Here is a 12,858-nt window from a genome sequence, read left to right on the forward strand (position 1 = left end):
CTGTAAGCAAATAATGTTTATTTTTATATTGATGATACACTTAGTATATACGTGAATTCAAGATACAAAATTCATTTACAAGAGTTCACACCTGATGAATGTAGTCACATTCCTAGAGAACATTAATGCAAAAATGTCTTCAATACGCTGACAACAAAAATCAAATATTCTGTAATCTTGTTATTCAATAAACATCAAAACAACGTTTAACTTTCCATCCTCTAGTATTTAAGCGTCCTCAAGGTGGTAGGTGCCATAAAACAGAAGAGAACATTGGAAAGACAAGGGCCTACTGAATCTGCTCTGCAGAATCACAGTGTTTACGCTGAAGTTCATTTAGTGAAGTAGTGAAAGGCTTACTATCCTTTATGACAAATCACACGCCACACAAGAGTCAAAAGTGATGATCAAGAAAATAAAGTATTTCAATAACTTCTCAATTTCTAAAATCTATTAAGTATTAACCATAACAGACAAAGCAGAAAAAGGAACACAATAGGAAAACATCCTTAAGAATATGTATGGCTTAAGCAATTTAGGAACACAACAGATAAGACTTTTACAATACCACAATTGTTCAAGTGATATTGACAATATAATTTCCCCCTTAGTCATTGGTATTAAATAGCCCCTTCAAAATTTATTCTACTAAGAACACATAAAACTAATGAATCCAAATGGTTTGTCTCAGAGCTGAGTTGATGGATTTTGTTCTAAAGTATTAACCCACAATACCCAAAATTTAATACAAATGAACAATAAGATTACGTCTCAAGGATTACAGTGATTTGTGAATAGCTAGATAGGCAACCAAATAGCTTAATTATTTGCACAACAGATTAGCAGCACTTGGATAAGAACTGTTACATGAAAGTTATTGTGCTTCAATCTCTCGAAGAGAGCTAATAAATATAACTCTATAATCCCTATAGTGTTACAATTCTATAACAGTTCAGTTACAGACAAGCACAATTTTTAAAAAGTATTTCACACCACTAGAAAATCAAGTAATTATATTCTCCAAATTTAATTTATGCTATGATTGAAACAAGTGCATTTCTGCCTAATATTCATAATATAGACAAATAGATTCACCATTATTTTCAGGGAAAAAAGATCAAATATAACTTATTTAAACTCCTATTTGATTATCTTAACCTTTAGTGATGATTTGAATAAAGAAAAAGGTATTCAATCTTACAATGGTAACTTCTCAGGGAAAATAATAATGTGGCCTGAAATGACAAAATTCTTTAAGAGTAAAGTAAGAAATAATTTAAAACTGCTTCATCAGATTCAATGATTAATGAAACCACTATTTCTACTGGTGCTACAAAATGAAGATAACCTATTTGGATAAATTCCTTCACTTGTAAGCTCTACTATGAAAATGTTAGGACATTGTGCCTGCCTTTTCTAATACCTAAGACCTTTCTACCTCGACTAGATGAAGCCTCCAAAAAATGTCTTTCTGATTGTTGAATGGTAAGGTTTATGAAAAAACAACAAACAAAAAACAGCTGGAGAACTAGCCATATGATCCATGTGACAAGAGGAATGTAACCAAAGAACTACAAAAAGCACAAACACAAAGTCCTAAAATATTTTACCAATCCATTAAGTAATTTTTAATAAAAAATAAACAAGTTTAAAAAAGCTCATTCTGCAAGAAATAGTAATAAAAATTCTTATTGCCCTAAAACATTTTTCCTGCAGACTTTTAGTGCACTACAACACGTAAGCTGGAAAAAAGTCAGTAACATGTAAAGGAGGGTAGGAATAAGATTTTTTTTAAATAGAATGGTTGGTTATTCCTATATAGTTTGGAAATCTTTACTTTGCAATGATCATAAATGATCATTTCACATTTTACAATGGTCGATCTTACTGATTCGTTGTTTTGAGAAAACCTATGGGTCAATCTGTAATGTTTACAAGTCTTAATTTTCAATCATGGACAAGTGGAGATTCACAACAGTTTCAAAAGATAAAAGAATATTAGTGATATAATATAAAACTTTAAGTATTGTTTACTGCAGACCTATAGGAAGGCTAGCTATAATTCCCTATCTCATTCTGAAAAGTGATATAAACACTCAGTGTATTAACTTTCATTCCATAAAGCCTATCAGAAAACCAAAAAAAAATTCTGAACCTGAAATTACCAATGTCTCAACAGACAATACTACACCTAAAAAGATGATTGTCTTGGGATACAGACTGGAATCATCCACCAAAAATAGGAAAATATTCCCAATGTATAGTTTTTTTCTATGACCAAATTCAGGCTTTATGGTTAAATGAATCTAGAGTGCAGAATTAATATACCTCCAACTGCTTTAAAAAAAAAATCTGAAAGTCCTGTTCAAATGTTTTAAAAAATCATACTGCTCAGAATAGTTGATAATTAATTTAAAAAATAACTTAAAAACACAAAAGAAATTAACAAAAGCATTTTAAAATTAAGAAATGGTGCTTTAATCAGTGATTAAGTAACAATGTTATGCAGAAATGGAATTCTCAAAAGTCAGTATTACACCAAACTAGTAAATGAAAAAATACCAATTTTTAGCTTAAGAAAATATTTCATATCTACAGAATTCCAAAGGAAATATTTTTATGGCACCAGCAAACTAGGTATACTTAATTTAATACATTTATCTTTACCCAATTAAGGGTATGTCCCCCTACATCATTCTGATACCCCTCCCTTCAATAGGTGATTGATTCCATTCACACATCAATTCTTTTTCTTTAAACACAGGGTATGCTCAATAAGTCTCTGTGTTCAAAAATTCAGTGATGCTGGGATATAGTATAATATTATGTTTTGAAATTCTAGTTTAAGGAAAATGAATTGCCTTAAAATTTTTTTTCTTCAGTAAAGTGGTCACAGTATCCAGGAAAGGACTGGAGGTACAGCACGAACAGGTATAAAGTGTCATTTAAGATGACAGGAGAATAGGGGGAAAGGGATGGTTTTCTAACCAATTCTTATTTTACTGCAAAGTAACAAGTTTTACAACTGTTAAAGAGCCAGAGGTCATAGTCACAATGTCAATCTCATCTACTAACTTTTTATTGCTGCTGCTCTCCTCAAATCAATGACTATACTAAGTGTGAATCAGTTCCATGGCTTTTAAATAGCACAACATCTGCTCTGCTACTCACCAGCTGCAATGAATGATTTGGTTACTAAAACAACACAACAGCAGACATTATGGATGCTTTCACTGATTTTTTTCAGAAATAGTACATTACCAAATTTTAATATTTATTTAAGAAAAAGGCTATTATAACTACTTAAATTTAACACTGTAATTGAGAAGTGTTATGAATAATTGGCTGTTACATTAAAAATACAATAAATAGGCAAATGTAACATTTTGGAGGACAGTAAAATTGACTTCTGACTTCTCTCTTTAAGATAATGTAATATTGGATCAGATAGATTTAATCTTCTGAAAAATAATGGGGTAAACAGTTGCTTTGCAGTTATATTTTTATCATGCAAAAAAACCTCTACTTAATTTCTGTGGTAAATGTACTCAAGTGTATCAAGTGTATATTAAACATCTTCTACACTCTTCCATGCAAATAAACATGCCCAGTGAGGGCAGGAATAACCAAACATTGATCTCTGTGATATTCCGTAGGTTCACAAATTGGCACTGCACATATTTACTGTCCTCTTATCCCCCCCTACCTGTCATCCTTGGTAGAAGTTTGAAGGCCCCAATTTTACAGCACACCATGCACCCAATATTAAAAATCCTACTTCATGTGTGAATATATCAATTTGCAGAACACAGTGGTCTCATAGAGACAAAGAAATACAACCGGAGGCATTTTATTCATTGGAAGCATTTTCTCAGATGAGCATACTCATCTGATAAGCAACTCCAATAAGAAAAATCTATAGTTAGAAATGCCAAAACAGGACTAAATAATCATAGCTGCTGCAAATATACAGATTATCAACCTCCTGTTCCTCATTAAATTCCATCCTACCTAGGTAAAGCCTTTCCCTAGCTAATGCCCCTTTTTCTGCCTCACAGAGACAGATATAAAATGAGACACACTGGCGAAAAAAATTATTCCAAAATTAAAATCTGGTATCTGATATTGAAATCGCAACTAGGAACACATTTCCCTATTTAAAGGACATTTTCCTATTTTGAAATGTGACCAAAGTAATTTTTTCCACTGCCCCTTGATTCTCAATGTAAATACATACTTTACTAGTCGGTAATAATACTCAATTATGGTCAAGAAAATAAAGGACTAATATAGCTTAAAAACCTGCTGGTGTCTCAGTTTCACATACTTCAGTTTTTCAGGTTTATATCACTAATTTACCATCAGTTTAAAATGGAAACTGGCAGATGATTTTAAAGCTAAGAATATCCAGCTTTCTGTTAAGATCTTCGTATCCTAATTTCAATTCCAAATTAGCCCACTTTACCCAAACACAAGCCCCTCAAAACAGAGGCTCATGAATGAGATACAGCCACAACCTAATTACAGCAGCATGAACAATGCCACTATGATGTCCTCACAGAACTTAAATAAATTCAGCCCACAATGGGTATGGGTATATAATATACACATACTGTATCATTGCATACCAATATATTTACAAATATGTACATATATACAAAAAGTATACACAGAGATTGCATTTAGCATCACAAAAATATATACATGCCATTGCAAATAAAAAATTTCAAATAAATAAGGACAACAAAAGAGCCCTCAATGTAAATACCCTTAATACTCTCCAAACATACAGGAACATATACACCCAAAATATCACCAGGAGATTCATACCATTCATATTCATATCAAATCTTTTTACTCACTTAGGGTGGGGAGGTGGTTCTGAATCACAGGCAGTAGCCAAGTTTGCAGACCTTCGTACCCAACTATATTTCCTGTCCAGAATGTCCTCTGCACATAAGGCTGATTACAAGTCTCAGTGGCTGACTACAAATCTCTGTGGATAACTAAGTAGAAGATTTTTCAACTGAGTCCAAAACCCTTCAAAGAGACAGAAATTAAATTAAACACAATTAATTAAAACACAGGTCAGAGATTAAATTTGGAGAAGAATGCTAAAGAAAGCTCTATGATTGATATATAAATCAGATTTGTTGCTTTTCCCTTTATCTCAATGAAATTCAGTTCAATCACCACTTAATCTGTTTCAGGGAATTCTACTGCAAGAAGAAAACAGAGTAGCCGTAAGTATGGAAAAGATAAAACCCAGATCTTTACCAGGAAAATTTCAGTCATGACTCTAGATTGCACTTTGCTTTTATAATCTCAAAACATTTCAACTTGGTAAAAACAAAAAGGGTACAATAAATTCTATGTGCTTTGAGAGGTTTTGAGAGCACCACTTCCTAGGAAGAAAACACACACACACACACACACACACACACACACACACACACACACACACAAAGAATATATCCTGGCTAAAATCAAAGATTAAAATGTCTGACTTGTGGATTTTTTGTAATTAATAAATAAAAATTTGCTACGGCTGATTGATTTACTGGTTTTAATATTTGATATGTTAAAAAAATACCATAACCTTTGTGCCAAAATATAAATCTCTAATTATTTCTTTCTTGTTCATTATAGAAAGCAACCTGAGCTCCTGGAAAGACTGGGCGGAGATTAGGAGATCTGAGTTTTAGTTCCAGCTGTACTTTTATGAATAAACTGAAGTTTTTTCGGGGTGGGGGGGAGGTCTTAGCTTTCTCTTCTGTAAAATTGGGAAGACAGTTGCATTACCAACTTCAGAACTACAAGGATAAAGAAAGAGAAAATAATCCCATTGTGCTTAATTTTGTTTAGTACATAACTGACTTCTTGCACTGTTATACTATTTTGTTTACAGTGATTCTTAAACGAGGTGAGAGACTGTATCAGAATCTCCAGGGGGAGTTTGTGCAATTTGAAAATAAAGAAGTGCTCTTTCCTATTGCTTGCTTTGTTCTTAGTCCCCAAATTTAAATCTTTGTGAATTCTAAAGATAAATAAATGAAGGGTTTAACATTTTTATATTCATAAAGGGGAGCAGTATTATTGAGAAATGAGATTCTTTGCCATTGCCATCTTGATCCCAGTGAGTGTCCGTTTTCATTTCCCCTTCCTTGATTAAAGTAAGGTCTTAAAATGTAGAAGCTGGGTAATGGGCCCAAGAGGGTTATTAAATTCTGTGTATGTTTAAAACTTTCATAATGAAAAGTAAAAAAAAAAAAAAAAAGACAAAGAAATATGAAGTGTTTGCACCAATGTAACCTTCTCAATAAGGCCTACCCTGACCACTCATTTAAACATTATTCTCTGCCTAAAAACAAATGAAAAATTTCCCTTACCATGTTCTAAATTTTCTTCATACTACTTAACCTTCTGACATAAATTTACACATTTATTATGTTTATTGCCTGACTCCTCCTACTAGAATGTAAGCTTCCTGAAGACAAGGATTTTTAAGTCTATTTTGTCTGCTTCCCCGATGCCTAAACAAAATCTAGAGTATAGTCGTTGTTCAATACACATATTTTGAAGGCATGAATAAAATAATAATTTAGAATTTTCTAGGTCAGTTTTCTTCTCAAGATCACTTCAGATCTTTAACCACCAGTAAGGAATTACACTACTATTAGCTTAAGGAGCAATGTCATTCTGTAAGTCCCAGCTGTGATTTCTAAGACCCCTTGTTCTTAGATAAACATGTTTCTAGTAACAAAAGCTCTGATTTCTTCAGGAGATTGTCTCTCTGAACCGTTTCCACAACAACTAAGTGGGACCCAGATATTTTCTTGAACAAAAACAAGGTAAACATGATCTAGAAAAGAAAATGTTGTGTATACAAAAATAAGGGAAACTAGCTTTCCAGGTAGCAGGGGTGGGGAAAATCAGTGTCTTTTGGAATGAAGAGTTCAAATTATGGAACCATAGGATTGGATAGAACCTTGGACCAACACCTTCATTTTGCAGATGAGAGTGCTAAAAAGCAGAGACATGAAGACACTTGTCAAAGGGCATAAAGCTAGTTATCAGGAAAGCCAGAATTAGAACTCAGGTCTCCCAGTCCTCAGACCAGTGTTCTTTATGTTAATCAGGTGAGGATAAAGCTCAGGACGATAAATATTGTATTAAGCATCAGAGAACAGACGAATAAGTGTTGTTTGGAACATTACTGGCACAGAACTTCAAGGGAATTGAAACAGGAGGTCAGAAGACTAAGGACAGTCTACTGCTCTAGTCCGGGTGAATACTGCTATGAAAGGAAAGCTATGAAGTTTACTAATGTACTGAGGGAAAAAAGAAAGAAAGAAAGCAGTCTTTATCTGATAAAGACAACCCGCTAGCAAAGGAACTCTCTCTCTGGGGTAACTTTTCCAAAGCTTTCTGAAATAGTGTTTAAAAGAACAAACAAAAAATAATTTTTAAAAATTAACAAAACCCTACAACATCCCCCAAGCCCAAGATGAGTAACTTCAAGAGTTCAGATGAAAAATCAGCAAATTGGAACAAGTTTATGAATAACTTAGACCCAAATAATTCTCAGTGTCAGAAACAAAAACCAAGTTAAAAATGTTACAGTAAAATTTCCCTAGGGACACACGAAAGAGGTACCAAAAGCCATCATCTCATTTCCCCTGGGGCTACCAGAGGCAGAATGTGAGCCTGTACAGAAAATCAGGCAGAAGGACATTTTGATTCATGGATTTATAAGCTTGAATCCTGTGGAGTCAAAAAAAAGGGGAAAAAAGTCACAGCTAGTGCCTGTGAAATTATGAAGGGGATGGTAGGGAATAAAAATACAAAAATCTTTATATTATACACTGGGCCCTATTTGAAATAATTAAAAAAACTTGTGCATGAATATAAAATATTAAAGATAAGGAATTTTAAAAAATCCTATTTCCAAATTGTCAATGCAAAAGCAACTTCCATTTTAGGTTAAATAACAATTCAGTTACCCTCAACTAAAATTAATAACATTTCTGACTTTGAAGTCTCATAAATCTGAACTAGACAAAAGATTATGTATCAACTCTGTACTGTATGCCACAGACTTCCATCTAGACAGTGTCTGAACTTGATCTCCTTAAATAATAAGGGCTTAAATAGGATTCCTATGGAAACACTGTATTATGAAACCAACAATCTGATTTTTTGAATGAAATATTTAAAAGTTGTTCTTTTTCATTTCCAGCATTCAAAGACTACAAAGAAATCAAAATATGCAAACATATCTCATGACAATACAAGACTCACACATTCCAAATAATACATATGAAGACCCCAATTAAAGATTCAGCTTCTCAGATGCAAATCAATCCTACAGTTTCTGAAATTTTGACAGTATTTAAATGAATTAAATGATTTCAAGAACTATCTTGATTATGCTTCAAAGAAACACATTTTTCTACCTACTAAATGGAATGAAAAGAAATATTATGGAAGGGCTCTGTTCTTGATTTTTAGTAGTCCATGCTGGCTAGTTTCATCTTTGTGAACAATTACATATTTTTCAAATCCACACTTTTAATGTCCAAGTATAAGAGCTGGATTTTCCTCATTATACAAAAATAAATGATTTACTCTTCTCAGGGTCAGAATAGTGACTATTTGAACGTAGGATTAGATGTTGGAGGTAAGTATTCATACCTCAAAACCCAAAAATAAAAATTCCAAGATTAATCGAGTTTTTAAAAGACCTGAAATATTGTATTTTAAAACAGTTACCCTAAAAGTTTGAACATTTTTTTCCATTTGTTTTTAAAATGGTGGTCCTAAATTGAAAAATAAAAACTAAGTAACACCACTATGTGTCTCTCATCACATTAGAAAACTGCACCATTTAAAATCTGTGGCAAATGAAAACTTGTTTCAACAAGAGGATTTTTGTTTCAATAGTCATCTATGGTATTCTCAAGGAACACGTTTCGCACATCCAGAATGGATGCTAATTCCAAAATGTGCTTCTGGAGATGAGGGTTCTCCACTGTTTCATCCCTTGGCAGCTGTGGATATGATTCTGGATAATTTCGTGTTTCCTGGTAGGCAAAGAAGAGAAAAGTCAAGTATTACAGTTTAATGAAATAAAATTATACACATTAATAGTATTACTGTTCACATTAACAATATTAAGGAGTAACTTAATACATATTTTTCTCATTTATATTGGTAATAGATTTGTTGAACATATGAAATTGTTGACATTTGACCATTTTGACCCTAAAAAATGATAATTTCATATGGTTCAACCCAATATCTTCATTTAGTGAGTTATTTCACAAATATTTAAAGGTGCCTATCATTTCTGGGCACTATGCTATATTATGGAAACCATATAATTCCTACTTGCTGGGGAGGGAAATCCTAACATATATAGAATTTCAACAAGTATCTCTTAAATGAATAAATAAATAAATATATTGCAGTGGAAATTAAAATGAGACAAAAGACATCATAAGCACAGAAAAGGTAAAAAAAATGGGCTTCGGCAATTAATTATAGGAGAAGGAGGTGTCAAAAATGACTGTAAGATTTCAGGAATGGACAACTTGAAAGAAGAGTTGAGAGCTACCCAGAGAAAAAGAGATGTAAAGGAGGAGATAATTTGGTGACAGTATAAAGCTTCAGGTTTTAGGCATATTTTGTTTGAGGTAAAGGGCTGTACCAATAGGACTGCCCCTCAAGTAGAATTTGAAAATTCAGGGCTGTGTCTGAGAAGACAGGTTTGAGCAGTTTATGTCATATTATATACTGTATACATATACCTATATAACATATACCCTGATATAACCTGCATGGAGATAAATATTAAAGCCAGGAAAATAGATAAGATTTCTGAGAATATTAGCAAAGAGAGTGAAAAAGAGTCTCTAAAAGGAGAGATGAATGATCAGGGGAAAAAACAAAAAAGTAGGACAGAAAAGGAATAAAAGAAAAAAGAAAATAGTTTTTGTAATTACATGGAAGCAAAAGGAAACAATTTCAAGAATCAAGTGATTTTCATTTGGAAATTCTTTTTCATCTGGTCATGTCTATAGACTACAATTTTGCCATGTATTTAAAATTTTCTGAAAAAATAAGTTACTACTTTTCTATGTATCTAACAAGACAGTCCATATATTCAAATGCTGTTTCTATCTCTCTCCTGCCTGTAGGCCTCAATCATTACACATTACAAAGACCAAATTTTTGTTTTATCACACTAAATACTATAAGGAGTGACAATAATAAAATGTTCAAAAATCCAAAAAATAGAGAAAAAAAAATCAAAACCAGAAACCACTAGAGGACTATTTTAAACTGAACAATTCTCTCAGCTCACACAGGGCTGGGAGATGTCTGAATTCTGAGCTAACACCTCCCAGAGTGGAGAATATGTTTTAAAACAGGCAACATATGAAAGACACCCCAGAAAAATCATGCTTCTTAGTATTAGGCTGAAATAAGTCTACATCTGAATGCTACCCTAATAAATCTACCCCTAAAAATTTAAAAACAAGCCATGAAAAGGTCAAAGAGATGTTCAAGTAATTTAACTCCTGCCAGAACAAAGCCCAACACTCTTTAAAGAAAAACAACAAAATCCAGAATTCAGAATCAGAAAATTCACAATGCTCATGGTCTAACAGAAAAGTATTAGACATACAAAGAATTAGGACTATGAGACCCCTACCCAGTATGAAAAACTTTTTAAAAAACCCTATAAATGATAGAGAATATAGTATTAGCAGATAAGGACTTTAGGTATTATTATTCATTCAAGGGCACAAAAGAAAACATAAATATAATGAGAAGAGAAATGGAAAATGTTAAAACAACCCAAAGGAACTTCTATGGATGAGAAAAGTGCAATTCCTGAAATGAAAAATTAAATGGATATAGGATTAAGAGCATATTAGCCACTGCAGAAAAAAAATCAGTAAATTTGAAGACAGCAATAGAAACTGAAACACAGGGAGAAAAAAAATTTTTTTTTTTAAATGAAGACACATCAGTGACCTGTGGGACAATATTAGATTGTTTAATATATACGTAATGAATGTTCCAGAGCAGGAGAAAAAGAGGAGAGATGAAAAAAATATTTAAAGATACAATGGCTGAAAATACTCCAAAATATTTTAGATATCTTGATATTTAGATAGATCCAAAATGCTCAATAAACCCCAAGCAGGAAAAAACAACAACAACAATAACAACAACAAAGAAAACTGTACCAAGGTAGTACATCATAATCAAATTGTAGGAAACCAATATAAAGAGAAAATCTTTAAAACAGTCACAGGAAAATGAAAAGACACGTTATGCACTGCAATAATAGAACACATATTCAGAAAACCAGTAAAGCAATGAAGAAGTTGAACATTATAAACCAACATGATCTAACAGGCACTCATAGAATTCCTCATCCAATAGTCGCAGCATATACATTCACTTCAAGTACCCATAGAACATTTACCATTATAGAACACATTCTGGAAAATAAAGCAAGTCTCAATAAATTAAAAGGACTCATATCACACAAAATATATTATTTGACCACAAAGAAATTAGAAATCAAGAAGATACTTTGAAAATTCCCAATTTTAGATACTAAATAATATATTTCTAAATAACCCATGGTTCACACACACACACACAAATCAGAGTGAAATAAAGCCTGTTTCAGAAAAATAAGGAGAAAATTAATCACCACCAGATATACACTATAAGAAATGATAAAAAATTTTCTGTACTAAGAGAAATTCTCTTACAGATGGAAAATTGACTCTAAATAAATAAATTAAAAGTGCCAGAAATTATAAACATATAAGGTTTTTCCTCCTCATTAAACATTTTTAAAAAAAGATAACTGACTATATACCGCTATGATAACCCAAAATATCTAACAGCATATATCATACATAAAAGTCAAATGAATGATGATCATAGAGATGAAGAGTGAGAAAATGGAAGTATACTCTCATAAGATAATTACATTAACTGTAAAGAGGTGCTAAAAAAGCGAAACAAGATACAGCATAAATCAAGTGTTGTTAAAATAAAATTCTAAAGCAAAACAAAACAAAACCATTCAAATGAAGACGACAGCAGGAAAGAAAGAAGGCACAAACCCCAGACAGGACAAATAGAAAACAAAGAATAGTATATTTAAATAAAACTTTATTAAAATTACATTTAATTGAAATGTAATTTAAAACTAAAAATGTCATGTAAAAGGTAGAGATGGTCAAACTAGATTTTAAAAAGCAGGTCCTAACTAATGCTGTTGAAAAGAAGTCCACTTTAAATACTAAGATGGGGAGGAGTGGGCGGTGGAGGGTAATAAACAGCTCAGTGGTAGTGCGCATGTTTAGCATGCATGAGGTTCTGGGTTAAATCCCAAGTACCTTCATTTTTTAAAAATGGAAAAGAAAAAGGAACAAAACCCTCAGGATCTCAAGAATGACTGCTTGGAAAAGCACCTTGTAAACAAACAAAAATGTACTTGATTCCTTCTGTAAACGAATAAATATTAAGACAGACATAGGTTAAAAGTAAAAGGATAAGACAAGATTTGCCATGCAAACACAAACCAGAAAACAGGCATAGCTATATTAATATTGAACAAAGTAGACTGCAAGTCAAGGACTACTGCCACACATAAAGACAGACATATCCTAATGACGAGTAGGTAACTTCAACAAGAATACATAACAACTCTAAGTATGTATGAACTCAATAACAGCTTCAAACTGCACAATGAAAAAATAGCACGAAACTAACCAATTCACAATTATAATTAGAGGTTTAGATAGTCCTCTATCAGAGAGAGAA

The 12,858-nt window shown here is 32.4% G+C and overlaps 1 protein-coding gene across 4 annotated transcripts in view; it reads right to left on the reverse strand.

The window, feature by feature from the left end:
* Positions 1-12,858, reverse strand: part of SCAI (suppressor of cancer cell invasion) — a 112,410-nt gene continuing 99,552 nt past the window's right edge. For all 4 annotated transcript variants that reach the window (XM_032478422.1, XM_032478423.1, XM_032478424.1 and 1 more), the window contains one exon: positions 1-9,083. In XM_032478422.1, the coding sequence (XP_032334313.1) occupies positions 8,937-9,083 (147 nt within the window). In that variant the 3' untranslated portion in view covers positions 1-8,936. The remainder of the gene's footprint in view (positions 9,084-12,858) is intronic.

Source organism: Camelus ferus, chromosome 4 (genome assembly GCF_009834535.1).
Source record: "Camelus ferus isolate YT-003-E chromosome 4, BCGSAC_Cfer_1.0, whole genome shotgun sequence".
NCBI lineage: Eukaryota > Metazoa > Chordata > Mammalia > Artiodactyla > Camelidae > Camelus > Camelus ferus.